We start from the raw sequence: 14,805 nt of genomic DNA, 5'->3' as shown, positions 1-14,805 counted from the left end.
CACATCCCTTTACGTCGCATCCTGGAGGATCCAGAGCTGACTGATACATGAAGATAAAACTTCACTTTTACTTTGAATAGCTTAACAAATACGGCCATTGTCTACTATCCATTTTATATCAAGTTATTTCTTTGTTTGAATGATGGATAATAATAGAAATATCTGGTGATGGGCATAGGTTAGGGTAAGTTCCATTGCATATTTCATAAACACACAAAAAACGAGTTGGGAAATATTCACCTGCTGCTACATACATGGGCATATGGGCATTGCCAGTTACAAACGTGGATGTGGTTAAAATGTGAATAATATGACCGTAAGACGTCTTCTTATGTTCCATTTAAAAGATGCGACAGCTTTGCGTTACAGATCCAACCGGTACACGTATTGCGTCGACTTTATCTAGGCAAAAACAAACGGCTCCGCCCGACGATGCTGCCCGGGTTGGAGAAAACAAGCGCTCCAAAGAATGTTATTCGAAACGCCACCGACCAATCACAACATCGAGCGGAGGGAGCGCAGCCGTTTGAATGCTTTGCGGAAACAACCGATCCGAGCAGCGGACCCAGCCACAAGGCAGCTAGCTAGCTAACGCAACAAATCCATGCATTTCATACAGATGGCCCTTTGAGTGGAGGGATTCGCCAATTGTAAGTCGTGTGACGTCAATACATTTTAATTTTTGTGCTTTGTTTATGTAATTGCTGTCCTAGCTGGTTTACGTTAGGTAGCTAACTTAACCGTATCGTAACCGAAGCACGAAGCTAGCCAACAAATAGATCTTCTACAATGTCATTCATGTCGTAACATCGTCTTTTATTATTATTATTATTATTTTATTACAGTCGGGGTTACAGTGGCTACACTGTTTTTGGGGGGAGGGACCGTACGTCTATCGAGCAGCACAGACCCACACGAGGATGACTTGGATGCTCGGAGGAGAAAGTTAAGAAAGACCGAGCCGATCCCTCCGCGAATGACCCTTTCGCTTGGTTCCCGGTGAGCAGTGAGCGATGAAAGCCACGGAGAAGACCGTGATGCGTCTGGTGGCGGTGCAGCACCTCCGTGCCGCCCACGGGATCAAGACAAAGAACTGGAACAAAAACAAAGCGGCCAGCTGTAAGGCGACAGCCAGCTCCCCGGTAAGGATTGCCCCCCCCTCCTCCTCCTCCTCCTCCTCTCCACGCATTATCCACACCATCAAGCTCTTCACATCTCGTAGAAAGCCACGTCTAACACCGCATACAATGGCTAGTGTTCTCATGCAAATTCTTATGGCGGATCGTTGGGACGTTTTGGGGGAAAATAAATGAGACGTTATGAACTAACGTTGCATCAAGAGGCAGCTGATCTAATTGACTTTTTTTCCCTTCTTGCATAATGGCTCAAACTGTGACTTTTCACATGCTCTTCTGTTTTCGTGTATTGGAAGGGACTGCCCTGTCATGTGGTAACAGGAAACAAATGGCACCAGCTTTAAACTCTTAAAACCCCGTGAGGAGCAGTCAGCTGATCTCTTTTCATTTTTTTTTTTTTTTTTTTCATACATCAGAATGTTTTATTGCCCATGTGTATGAGGGAATGTGACCGTTTGTGTTGGTGCTCTAAACCCACACACAGATGAACAAGTGGAACAGATAAAAGCATAATCTGTGTAAATGATCAATATTGTTAGGCAGTCCCTGTTTTAAATTGAATGAAAATGTCTGAGTGACGTGTTATTTTGATCGTTCCCTCAGACAAAGGTTTTTGGGGTATCCCTGGAGAACTTGCCATATTACAATATGGAATGTGGGAGCGTGCCGAGGCAAGTGGAAATGCATATTCGGTTATTTCTGGTCCCGTCTGGTCCGTTTGCAACGTATACTAATTCTGCCAACGATTCCTTCGCAGCTTCCTGGTGGACGCGTGCATGATGCTGCAGGCCTACGTCGACACCGAGGGCCTCTTCAGGAAGTCTGGCTCCGTCGTTCGCCTGAAAGCCCTGCGGGTGAGTGACCCGACCCCCGTATCCACCGAGGCACCTTGACCCCGGGAGAGGGCTCAGAAACGACAGCGTTGGTTTAAAAAAAAAAACAACAACATTTGTCCGTCCAGGCTAAGCTGGATGCGGGCGAGGATTGCCTGTCCACCGCACTTCCCTGCGACGTGGCCGGCCTGGTGAAGCAGTTCTTCAGAGAGCTGCCGGAGCCGGTGCTGCCGACGGAGCTGCAGGACGCCTTCCTGAAGGCCCAGCAGCTCCCCGCCGAGGAGGACAGGACCTCCGCCACCATGCTGCTCTCCTGCGTTCTACCCGACAGGAACCTGAGCGTCCTGCGCCACTTTTTTGACTTCCTGCAAAATGTGTCCAAGAGGTGCTACAATCACGTTGCTTTCGCATCCAACAACCCGACACCTCTAATTTTTCCCCCCCCCCCATAGACATTAAATGACTTTTCTTTATTTTCTCGGCTCAATCACAGGAGTGCCGAGAACAAGATGGACAGCAGTAATTTGTCTGTGATCTTGGCTCCCAACATCCTCCACGCTGGAGACGGTACGGAGAAGATGAACGCCAACACGGAGAAGCGCCTCAAGCTACAGGCCGCCATCTTGCACTGCTTCATAGAGAATGCCCACAACTTTGGTAGGACTCGACGCGTCCCCCCCCCCCCCCCCCCCCCTCTCTCTGTGTGTGTGTGTGTGTGTGTGTTGCCTTAAACTGAACATGTCGCCGTGTCTGCGTCTCCCAGGCGTCTTGCCCCAGTTCCTCCTCGAGAAAGTTCCAGCCGTGATGGGCTGCGAAGCCGGGGCCATGTCCCCCGCCGACGGGCTCGAGGAGCTGGACTTAAACTCCGGGACGAAGAAGAGGCCCAGGCGCAGCTTCGGAGGTAAGACTTCATCTAAAAGTGCAGTGTGCAAAGGTTTCATCCGGGGGTCTCCAGTTGCTGGAAAATGGAGCGCGTTGTATCGGTAAACTAAAACCCGTCATTTCACTTTGAAGCCGGTCAGTGAATACTGTTCACATGGTTGGATTTGTCTCACGTTTCAGAAATGGTCAATGGTGCCCTGAATAAGATAAAAGCTAATAGAACCCCCACAAATGCCAGCCAGTCAAACAGTCTTGGTAGGTACTGAGGTCAAGGCAAGCATCACGTTGCCTGTCGCGCAGCGTGATGATTCTGCAGTGATCTGCTTTGCTACGCCGCCTGCAGACTGATGTCAAACGATACGTCATGAGACGTATGTGTGAGTGACGCTTGGCTTCGTTTTCTCCGTCTTGGCTTTTTGCATGGATCAGCTTTCACAGTTTGCAGTCGGGACCCGTCGATTCTTTCAAGTGCAGTGACTCCGAATCGTCTTTGGAATGATTTTTACATGCGTTAAACAGAGAGGGAAAGAGAAAAATCAAATATAGAAACAATAACTAGGATCCATTTTTAAGATATTAACTCTTGTTTTTATTTCGCCAGTCTTTTCCTCGGCGACTCCTGTGATCGCGACGCCGACCTCGAAGCGGAAGCTTCCCTCGGAGTACGGTCCCTCTTTTGGGTTCTCGAACAAGAAGCTCCGATCCGTCAAAAAGACCCTCGGCATCGAATTACTTCCCAGCGCTTTGTTCAGCGGAGCGTCCACTCCCGGATCAGGTATCGATCACGTGGACGATCGATTTTTACGCTGCTGCGTCTAAAGCTCGTGGGTTGAGCGTCTTGTCTTCTTCTCTCCAGCTCTGAGCGCTTCGGGGGTCTTGGACTCCTCCCAGACGGCCGCGTCCCCAGCGGCGAAGTCGAGAAGGCAGTCGTCTGTCTCCGCGAGGAGGAAGAGCCGGCGGCTCAGCAGCAGACACGCGGTCACCAGGTACGCTGTGTGTGTGTGTGGGGGGGGGGGGGGGGTCGGGCGGTCAGGGGACCACCAGATAGAAAGGACACTTTCGGTATGGAGCATAAAAAGCTGTACTCCCACAGCTACTCGGCTCACGCTGGTATTTGTCTGGATGCAAACTCTTTCAGGGTCGAGTCCGGACGATCCGGATGCTTTTCTCCGAAAAAAGAAGCACCGCGCAAATCCCTGCGCTCGCGGTTCAGCCTGGGGAAGAGCAGCAAGGAGGCTGTAAGTGTGGTCTCCCCGTAACCCGCGGGGCAATTAACTCTATGAAGAAAAAAAAAAAACACGTTTGCACAGTGGGTTTTTTAATGGGGTCAATTATTGCACAATATCACACATTTTAAAGTATTAATGCACGGTTTAGAAGGAATAAGGATTCCCCCCCCCCCCCCCCCCGTTTTGTAACATTGCTCAATAACTTGGATGGTACAAAGTCGTAGCTTCATGTCCTGTGATTCACTATGTCAGGCACTCGGGTGAAAGATTGTTGTTATATGCTAATCTAGAGGGTGTGTCTATGTATGTATGTGTATAATATATATATATCAAAATATATGAGCCGGTAAAGGTTTAAGGTGCATAACTAATGTTATGTGTATTCTTGACTTAATAAAAAGTTGATGGCGAACAAATCCAACATGTTGTTTCTTCCTCTGAAGAACTAACCCCAACAATCACTGAATTAATCTATTAATGCCACATTTTGGGTGCCGTCTGTGGACTTTTTTTTTCTTAACCAAATAATACACTAAAGCCTCCTCCCTCCATCTTTCATTTCTCCTTCCATGCTGCTGACTAAAAGGGATCCGAGTCCATCGGCTGGCGACTCGCCACTCAGGAGAGCACCACCAGCTTTTGTTTCACCAAAGAGACGGGGTTCAGTCCTTCGGTTCTGCCTCGAATAGCAGAACCCAAAAGTGAGTACCGGATGGAAATAGTTTTAGAAATATATATATATACTAGTCAAATATTCCATGTGTAGTCTTTTGAGTTCCAACCACCGCCTTAAATGTCCCACGTTGTCTCCCAGGCACCAAGTACATCAGCAAGTCCGAGGACAACCTGCTGACCCCCCATTGTGACTCTAGGGCCCGGCGGGCCCCGTGGAGCGGGGCGGCTCCTGCGGGAGGGGCCCCGGCTTTCGGCGGGGGTTCTTTCACGGACACCCCCGCTGCCAACACGCGCTCGTGGAGCAACTACAAGTCCGAGCCAACCGTCGCGGCGTCGAAGCCCCCGGCGCCGGCCGGCGGCCCCGAGACGTTTTGTTGCGCTTCCGGCGGCGGGAGCCCGGGGGGCGAGTCCGGCCCCGCCCTCCTGACCGCAAAGAGGGCCTTCGCCGAGTCCCTGGCTGTCCCACAGGGCCCCCGCGGCGCTCCGGAGGACGCGGCGGGGACCCCCGCAGCCCGGGGTCAGACCCCGGGCTTCTGCCTGGCGGCCGACGAGCAGGACGTCACCTTCGGTCAGATGGAGCTTGCCGCTCTATCGCCTCTCCATATTGACAGTGTGGTTTTTGAGCCCGGTGCGTACGGGCGCTCTCCCGCCGCCGCCGCCGACTGCAGCCACGACGACTCGGCGGCGGCGGGCGGCGAGACGAACGAGGTGGACTGCAGTCGGCTGATTGACGCTCTGGACATCCAGAGCCCGGCTCACTTCCAGCGCGGCGTCTCCCGCGGGCCGCAGTCCACGCCGTGCAAGCTGGGCGCGGACCTCGCCGCGGGGCTCGGCACGCCGCCGAAGAGTGACTGCGAGGACGGCGGGTGCCCCGCGGAGGCCCTGTCCCCCCGCAGCCTGGAGACGGAGAAGCGCCGCGTGGCGGACCACATCCACCACTTCAACGAGCTCACCCTCCACTCGCCCCCAGGGGCCCTGGCCAAACGCCTCCGGTCGCCGCTCAGGTTCCAGCGCACGCCGGTGCGTCAGACGGTCCGCCGGATGAACTCGCTCCTGGGGGAGGGCCGCAGGCCGCCCAGGGGCGGAGGAGGCGGCGGCGGGCTGGCCGTGGGCCCCGTGGCGAAGGCGGTGAGCCTGGAGAGCGGCCTCTCGCCGCGGCCCGCCAAGAGGCCGCCCCCGGTGCCGCCCAGAAAGCCGAGCGCCCTGGCCCGCGGGCCCAACGCCGCCGCCGCCGCGCTCGCCGACGTGACCAACAAGGTGCAACCGAAGAGCAAAGCGGACGGACCCGGCGGCGCTCTGTTGGGGGGTCGGAAGCCGGTGGCGGTGCAGCAGGTGGTGGAGAAGGACGTGAGCCATTACAGAGGTTCCCCCCGAAACCCGCTCCACCAGGTACAGCTGCTGTCCGCCACCAAGCCGGTGGATTTATAGCCTCACATCTTTCTGCCTCCTCCTCCATCTTTATGCATTATCCAGACTTTCAGGGCTTTTTTTTTTTTTAATTTTTTTTTTTTTCGCGTCACGTTGGGATCTTAATGGGAGATTTCTGGTATGAGTTTGTTTTACTCCAGTAAAACCAGTATAGGAGTTAAATGTGGAGTAGTGTTTAGACTGTAGTGTGCAAGTCAGATCAGGTGAAATGAGATCGATGGAAAATGTTGAAATCAAGCCTTGCGCTTTTATTTATGCCATTTTTAAAAAGCTAATCCTTAGTTAGATGTCCTTTTTTAAAAAAGAAAAAAGTTTACTGAAGTTGAAGCTGTTTCATAACTACTCAATATTTGAAGAAATAAATGCACCTTTTCTTAGTGAGGGGAAGAAAAAAAAAAGCCAAGCAGTATTGATTACATTGTCAGTGTATCGCCGTGTGAACCGCTTCAGACAAATAAACTCAAACGGCATCTACGTCACTGTTGAGTGGTTCTTGTGATGAGTCAGTACCTGTTTGGAGCCACGTGGGGGCGCAGCACCACCACGGACACGTGGTCGTATCGTAACCAACGGGGACGGATCCGTTGCGATTATATCTTTGTATTTCTTTTAAAACGCATTTGCCTCTGGTTTATTTTTAAAGTATAATTTATTAATCTTTAAAAAAAAATGTTAAACTGAGGCCTTTATTTGACTTTGAGTTGAAGAAACTGAAGAGAATCTTTATTAGATGTATTGTCCTTCGGGAGGCGAGCACACTGGATAACTGATAAAGTTCAGCTTCCAATGCGCGCGCGCGCGTGTGTAATTTAGGAGCCTAAGCAATTAAGTCCTCACTGATGTGAAAAAAAAACCCTTTTTTTCTGGTGGTCATCCTCCCTCAGCTGGCCACTATTTAGAAAGCTTTAGTTCATATGGGGACTGTGATCATTAATCTTTCAGAAATACAGACTAAACCTCCTAAATGAATAAATCGACCACTTCAACGCAAACCTTAATCAGAGCAAATGAATCACCTACTTTAATGATGGCGTTGGACTAAACACAAAGAACGTCACGTCGGTCCAGCAGCCTCCACTAAAGCGTTAGTTCAATAGCCAACAATAATTCTATTAGTCTTTAGGTATTATTCACCGTCACGAGGTTTATTATGGGAAGAACTCGTTTGCATTGTGTCGGTTTTAACTGCGTAGATACACGTGTATTGTGCACGCGCACAGTGCGATAACGAACAGGCTTTCTCTTTGTAATGGGAGCACTAAAGGCTGCTGGATTCATTTATTTAATAATAATAATAAAAAAGCTCGGCTTTGGCTCAACCTTCACAGAGCTGTGCGTGCGTGCGTGCGTGCGTGTGTGTGTGTGTGTATGTTTTTGAGGACGCACAGGTGTGTGGAACCTTTCCAATTGGATCAATCCTCATGAAATGCGTGGTCATAGTTTTAGAAACTAGACTCCTTTCGATTTTAAAATAGTGGTTTAAAGCTTAATATTAACATAATGTTGCTTTTAAATAAAAAAAACTGCACTGCGCAGTGTGATGCTTCCCCCCCCCTCCCCACTTGCTTCGCTGTTCCTCGGTAGTGGGTTTTTTTCCAGGTGGGTTCAGGGAAGTGTTGAGGGGGCGGATAGTTTTCATTTTCTCCACATCGGGTTCAGCCAATAATGTCGAGGGAACTGTTGTGCACATCTCAGCTGGCAGACATTTAAAAAGGGAGACAGTCCGGCGCTGGAGCAATTTGTATTACCCCCCCTCCCCGGACCCTGTCTATGTCTATGGAGCGGTTTGTCTCCCACCCATCCACATCCCCACCAGCGAACGGTCCACAGCAGCAGACGTCTATCACTTGGGAAGGTGCCGCGGAGGACTGACGGGATCATAACATCGCGCGCGCGCAGCAGCGGAGGCTCAAACAGGTGAGTTCGTCATCTTCCGATATTTACATTTTAGCACCATTTGGTCCGATTGGCTTGTGCAAGTACGCGGAGGCTTTGGTAAAATAAATGAGAACGATGGCTATAAATCGGGTTGTGTTTAGAATCAGGGTCATTTTTATTTCTCACTGTTTAGACAGATGTGATTGCATAAATGCGGCCACCTTTTGTTTTATACTTCAGTGTCGCTTTGCATGTGTTTATAACTTTTTAAAAGCACTTCGTTTTAAAAGGTATCGGTGCGTTTTTACCAACCCAGTCTCCAAAAAAAGCGTGAAATGGCTACGTTGGTCCACCGTGATAAACGTAGTCATGTTACGTTTTCCCCCAAAATAACGTTACTATGTTACGTTTCTTTTGGCCCATTCATTTACATTGCTTTGCAAATAGGTCACGTGACTATCAAGTTTCCCGGTAGCGAAAAGAAAAACATGGCGGACGGTCAGCATAATCTCCGTGAAAAACACAATATTTTAAGAAAGCATCAGCATTTGTATGCATTTCGATGGCATTTCTAGCGAGAAGTATGCGTTATTCTTTCATAATCTTCTATCAGAGACTGTAGAAGACCTTCCGTTTATTCGTTTCTGCGAAGATTTGAGTGTCCCTTTGGCAAAGCGTGGCTACGCAACGCCTTTAACGGCGCATTATTAAAAAAACACTTCCAGTGGGGGCGTAAAGAGGCGTTCAGCCTTAAAGCCACTAATCGCCAAACAAAACAAACTCAAAGCACTCGAATCACATTATGACTTTTTAAACATAAATTCCGTTATTTTTATGAGTTTTCAATGAAAGAATGCATCATTTCCGGGGGTAGGCATGCCCGGGACATCCCGAATTATGGGCAATTTTGATTTGTCCAGCTTTTTGACAGCTCCAGTCCCGACTTCCAATCACAGCCTCCTAAATCAATGACGCGCCTAAAACTCTCGGTTCGAACATTACGTCTTGTTTACATGGGAAAGGGGGGCGGGGCTTCGCCCTCAGAGCGGAGCGTCATTTCTCGCTCCACACGTCTCCTCTTTTTACTGGCCAGGAAAACGGGCGATCTATCCCACGTGGGTCTGGCTCCATTCCATTGGCTCTGACGAATCCATAGAGAGGCGGGACTTATCATTTTCCCGGCAAACGGAGAGATTTGAGCTGCATTGCTTCCACTGTGCGTGAAGTGGCCGTGAGGCCTCCACTAAAGTCTCTCTCTATTTGTTCTGCTTTACTCAATAAAAGTAAAACCTTTACAGATATACTGTCCACACACTAGGCTAACATAATGGAGACTTCCAGGCTTCGTCCTTTATGTTTTATGGGGATAAAGCCCCTGTAAGTAGTTTTTTCCCAAGCAAATCTGAGTTTCTTCTTTTTTTGTGTGTCCCATACAAATATCAAAATATATATACTGATTTTCACATCCAAACACACTCACTTATGTTCCCTTTTATCATGACAACAAGAAATTTCAAGATATACCTTTTGCTTTCATAAATATGACAGTTTTAGTGTGTAAATGCCCAGCAGTGTACGGTCCGGGGGCCCCTATCGGGCCACTTGTTAGATGGTTCGATTAGTCTATCACTACTATACTTTGATCTGACGACTAATTTGCACATCATGCTCGTACCGGCATGGCTTCGCCCTTCCCAGGCATAGTTCATCATCTTCCGGGGTCCTATAGCCAGTGTTGGGAAAGTTTACTTTCTACATTAACTAGTTCAAAGTTTAGTTTACAAATTTTAAAAAGGAACTAGTTCAGTTCATAATTCAAAATATTTGAACTAAGTTCACGGTTCCAAAAAATGAACTAGTTCAGTTCTTTTTTTCCATACGTTGCTGCGAGCTATTTTTTTTTTAAATTATTGCCACAGCCCAGAACCACAGACAGCAATTATTTTATCAGTTTTAACACTGAAGCGATGCATCAGATTTAATCTTCTTATCCAATTTGAATCCTTATCCAACCAGGGTTTACATTAGCATTGAGGGGACAGCATTTCCCTAATGATTCTTTGATGCTATGTTGCTGTCTATTCACTCCACACTAGCAGCAGTTGCAGAGTTTACCCCTACACTACATTCTCAAACACATGCTGCTTAAATGGTCTTTTTTAAATAAGGAATTATTAAAAGAAAAACAGGACAGTAATCATTAAGGTGCAAATGTTTGCAAAGAAAGGTCAGATTCCTCCCATCCTCACCGACCTTGTCAGTAACTTCATAAACTCTTTAAAATTATTATACGCCGCCTCTTTGCTACACTTATTAATGCGCGTTTATGGTGTGTTTTCTATAGAAATCTGGTACCCCATTGAACGATGTTAAGCTGAACGAACGCGCCGTTCATAGACACCAGAATGAACGAGAACAGTGACGTTCATCGGGCATTAATACAGTACGTTGAGTTCACGTTCGCCCAAAATATCAACAAGTTTATGAACGCGTTCAGGCACAACACTGTCCCAAAAGGGCCGGGATCGCACCTCACCCAGCATGCCTCGGCCTTCACTTTTTTCACTACAGAGTTTTGTTGCACCCTGTGACTCCGGCGTTAGACTCCTTCGACTGAGTTTCAAGATGGGTTGGATGGGTTACTGACTAAAATTTATGCCCCCACCCCCTAACTGCCTCAGGGAAACTTGTAAATATAATAAGTCAAATAAGTCAAACAAGCAAGTTGTATCTGGTTTAACCCTTTTATTCCTGTAGGCGTTTTTTAGGTCTCATGCTGGAAATTGCATTTACACACTAAAACTAGGATAACGCATGTCTGATGATAGTGACAGTGAGTCTGTCGATCAAGATGAGGATGGAGACATAGTAGAGGTTGAAAATCCTCCTTGTTGAACACCCCACAATACATTCTGTGCTCCCTCTGGCATAACATTTCTAATGATATCATGTCCCCCCCTTCAGTATTTTAAGACATTCTTCAGGTTATTGTAGGCCAGTTGAATGTGTATGCCATAAAATTTGACACAAACAAGCCCTTTAAGTTTACATGTTTTGTATGTGGATTTTGTACATACAGTGTTGGTCATTTCATTTCTTTGTTTAATATTTTTGAATTTATGTTTGAATCCATTTGTGGTTAATGTGCTCAAAATGCACTACTTTCTTAATGATTACATTGCTTGTTTGACTTATTATATTTACAAGTTACCCTGAGGCAACAGACCTAAATCAAGTTAGGGGGTGGGGGCATATATTTTAGTCGGTAACCCATCAAACCCATCTAACAAGTGGCCCGATAGGGGCCCTCGGACCGTACACTGCTGGGCATTTACACACTAAAACTGTATGATTTATGAAAGCAAAAGGTATATCTTGAAATTTCTTGTTGTCATGATAAAAGGGAACATAAGTGAGTGTGTTTGGATGTGAAAATCAGTATATATATTTTGATATTTGTATGGGACACACAAAAAAAGAAGAAACTCAGATTTGCTTGGGAAAAAACTACTTACAGGGGCTTTATCCCCATAAAACATAAAGGACGAAGCCTGGAAGTCTCCATTATGTTAGCCTAGTGTGTGGACAGTATATCTGTAAAGGTTTTACTTTTATTGAGTAAAGCAGAACAAATAGAGAGAGACTTTAGTGGAGGCCTCACGGCCACTTCACGCACAGTGGAAGCAATGCAGCTCAAATCTCTCCGTTTGCCGGGAAAATGATAAGTCCCGCCTCTCTATGGATTCGTCAGAGCCAATGGAATGGAGCCAGACCCACGTGGGATAGATCGCCCGTTTTCCTGGCCAGTAAAAAGAGGAGACGTGTGGAGCGAGAAATGACGCTCCGCTCTGAGGGCGAAGCCCCGCCCCCCTTTCCCATGTAAACAAGACGTAATGTTCGAACCGAGAGTTTTAGGCGCGTCATTGATTTAGGAGGCTGTGATTGGAAGTCGGGACTGGAGCTGTCAAAAAGCTGGACAAATCAAAATTGCCCATAATTCGGGATGTCCCGGGCATGCCTACCCCCGGAAATGATGCATTCTTTCATTGAAAACTCATAAAAATAACGGAATTTATGTTTAAAAAGTCATAATGTGATTCGAGTGCTTTGAGTTTGTTTTGTTTGGCGATTAGTGGCTTTAAGGCTGAACGCCTCTTTACGCCCCCACTGGAAGTGTTTTTTTAATAATGCGCCGTTAAAGGCGTTGCGTAGCCACGCTTTGCCAAAGGGACACTCAAATCTTCGCAGAAACGAATAAACGGAAGGTCTTCTACAGTCTCTGATAGAAGATTATGAACGAATAACGCATACTTCTCGCTAGAAATGCCATCGAAATGCATACAAATGCTGATGCTTTCTTAAAATATTGTGTTTTTCACGGAGATTATGCTGACCGTCCGCCATGTTTTTCTTTTCGCTACCGGGAAACTTGATAGTCACGTGACCTATTTGCAAAGCAATGTAAATGAATGGGCCAAAAGAAACGTAACATAGTAACGTTATTTTGGGGGAAAACGTAACATGACTACGTTTATCACGGTGGACCAACGTAGCCATTTCACGCTTTTTTTGGAGACTGGGTTGGTTTTTACGCAGCGTAAAAGCCGTTGCCAGCTGCGCGTAACGCTCGTGGTTAAAACGGGATCGGTGATGAATCATTGTTGAATTGATGAATCATTGTATTCCTCTTCCCCCCCCCCCCCCAGGATGGCCGCCTCAACGCGTATCTTCTGCAGTGTGGTTTTCATCATGGGCTTGCTCTCCTTGCCCGCGGATTCCAAGAGAAACCGAGGCTCGCAAGGCGCCATCCCTCATCCTGACAAAAGCAACCCCAACGAATCTGAGCAGCAACCGCAGACTCCGCCGGCGGGCCCCCGGTCCCGGCGGAGGCAGAGCTCGTCCTCGCCGGCCGACGAGGTGCTGGAGTCCAGCCAGGAAGCTTTACACGTGACGGAGCGCCAGTATTTGAAACGGGACTGGTGCAAGACGCAGACGCTGAAGCAGACCATCCACGAGGAGGGCTGCGTCAGCCGCACCATCCTCAACCGCTTCTGCTACGGACAGTGCAACTCCTTCTACATCCCCCGGCACATCCGCAGGGAGGAGGGGGCCTTCCAGTCCTGCTCGTTTTGCAAGCCGAAGCGTTTTACCACCATGACTTACACGTTGAACTGCCCGGATCAGCAGCCACCCACCAAGAAGAAACGCATCCAGCGCGTCAAACAGTGCCGTTGCATATCCATAGACCTGGACTAAAGATGTGTGTGTGTGTGTGTGCGCGCGCGTTGTTCTGATTCATAGCAGACAGGATTGCCACACAGACAACAATGCCCGTCGCCCATCTCGAAGGCGTCTTCCACGTCGGCCACAACGACTCTGTTCTTGCGCAATGCGAACAAACAATTGAGTGGCATTTGTAAACCAACGATGACATGCAAAAGAAACGTTTTTGCTTCTCACCATTTTAACCCAAGTTTGAAAACGAGCACCACTGCACGGGACCGCGGGCTTGGAATGGGCACGTTTTTACGCACGGCTTCGTCACCCCCGGGAGGACTGCATAACTCCGCCTTATTTAATACACCAAGACGCTTATTGGGACAGGAAAACGTTAGTCACTACGTTGTATTTTTGTGTGCCTGTGATTGTTTGACTGGTCGTTTCCACTGTGTGGACTGTGAGGGATAAGCGGCGGTATTGTAAATTAAAAAATGTGATTTTATTTCGATGTTTCAAGATTTTCACGGTTAATTGATTTCCGTGAATTTCGCGTAGTTTTATTTTTTTGTAAGTTGGATGCCTACGAATTTGTAGAGGCTTTTTCTTTTCATTAAAACTGACAATGTACAGTGATTAAATATAGTGGTTAAATGTACAGCCATCTCTGATGTAACTGGTTTGTTTTTTTCTCCCTTAGATTAAATTATCCCCGAAAACATCAAATAAACGGATGTAGAAATATTGTGCATCTTGTCTGACTGTACATCTTACTGGAAAGTTAACAAAATGTTTAATTATGCTCATCCTTCTGCATGGATGTTTTAGGAGAGAATTATTCACCATGTGTTTGAATATAGATTTGGATGAACTAGAAGGGCAACCTTCGTTCGCTCGCCTCGTAATGCATTTTGAAATTACTGCCAAAACTCATAAATTCCCAGTAACTGGAATTTTAGAGCTACAACAAATAAGGCTAAAACACTGAAATGTCCATCTCGTTCTTAAAATAAAGTTCCAGTCATTTGCCAAATTCCTTGTGTAAATATTACAAGTCTTCCAGGAACAAGAGGATGACTTCATGACTTCACTCTGACCCAATAAGGCTGATTTATAAGTAATCAAACCCGTTTAATATTTATACCATTTACTTGGTGCACTGCCACGCTTGAAGGCCGGCCTAATGGAAGCCTTTTACCCAAGAACATTTAGAGATATTCTTTCTAATTTGTTCCACATCCAGTAGTTTATTCTTGAAATTTAAAACAATTCCGTAAAATGACAAAGCACCTATCTGAGCTACTGAAGGTCACGTGAAGCGACAAAGGCTACAGCACTTCCTCGGTCAGCATCAGTTCTTTTTTTTTCACTTTTCAAACCCTTGCAAAACAATTGATGAAAGATCTAAAATTCTTGTTTTACAAACAAAGTCGAGCAAGACTTGGGAGGGTAAAAAATAAAAATAAAAAAAAAAGTCGTTCAAGGCGCCGTTTTATGTGTATGGAAGTCTTTCTGAGGTATAACAAC

The 14,805-nt window shown here is 47.2% G+C and overlaps 2 protein-coding genes across 3 annotated transcripts; both read left to right on the top strand.

Moving 5' to 3' along the window:
- The first annotated feature begins 519 nt into the window (after positions 1-519).
- Positions 520-6,586, top strand: arhgap11a (Rho GTPase activating protein 11A). 2 transcript variants are annotated; one of them, XM_037487571.2, is made up of 13 exons: positions 520-650; positions 846-1,142; positions 1,740-1,807; positions 1,894-1,990; positions 2,098-2,354; positions 2,463-2,626; positions 2,733-2,870; positions 3,032-3,106; positions 3,453-3,626; positions 3,708-3,837; positions 3,990-4,089; positions 4,667-4,781; positions 4,895-6,586. In XM_037487571.2, exons 2-13 carry the CDS (start codon positions 1,014-1,016, stop codon positions 6,181-6,183), a joined length of 2,736 nt encoding a protein of 911 aa, XP_037343468.2. In that variant the 5' UTR covers positions 520-650; positions 846-1,013; the 3' UTR covers positions 6,184-6,586. The 2 variants fall into 2 exon arrangements, with proteins under 2 accessions (XP_037343468.2, XP_037343470.2); XM_037487573.2 differs by lacking the exon at positions 3,032-3,106.
- A 1,360-nt stretch (positions 6,587-7,946) lies between these two features.
- grem1b (gremlin 1b) lies at positions 7,947-14,609 on the top strand. Its single transcript, XM_037486833.2, has 2 exons — positions 7,947-8,100; positions 12,768-14,609. The coding sequence occupies exon 2, from the start codon at positions 12,769-12,771 to the stop codon at positions 13,315-13,317; it is 549 nt and encodes a 182-aa protein (XP_037342730.2). The 5' UTR covers positions 7,947-8,100; position 12,768; the 3' UTR covers positions 13,318-14,609.
- Positions 14,610-14,805: the final 196 nt, after the last annotated feature.

Source organism: Pungitius pungitius, chromosome 14, assembly GCF_949316345.1.
Source record: "Pungitius pungitius chromosome 14, fPunPun2.1, whole genome shotgun sequence".
Classification (NCBI taxonomy): Eukaryota; Metazoa; Chordata; class Actinopteri; order Perciformes; family Gasterosteidae; genus Pungitius; species Pungitius pungitius.
This window is presented reverse-complemented; position numbering and strand designations above follow the sequence as displayed.

Bases quoted from the DNA above. Each gene is read 5' to 3' on its own strand.
- arhgap11a (XM_037487571.2), top strand. From the start codon at position 1,014: ATGAAAGCCACGGAGAAGACCGTGATGCGTCTGGTGGCGGTGCAGCAC. The intron at 1,991-2,097 runs GTGAGTGACCCG...TTGTCCGTCCAG, and splicing joins TTCGCCTGAAAGCCCTGCGG to GCTAAGCTGGATGCGGGCGA. The intron at 3,107-3,452 runs GTAGGTACTGAG...TTATTTCGCCAG, and splicing joins CAGCCAGTCAAACAGTCTTG to TCTTTTCCTCGGCGACTCCT.
- grem1b (XM_037486833.2), top strand. From the start codon at position 12,769: ATGGCCGCCTCAACGCGTATCTTCTGCAGTGTGGTTTTCATCATGGGC.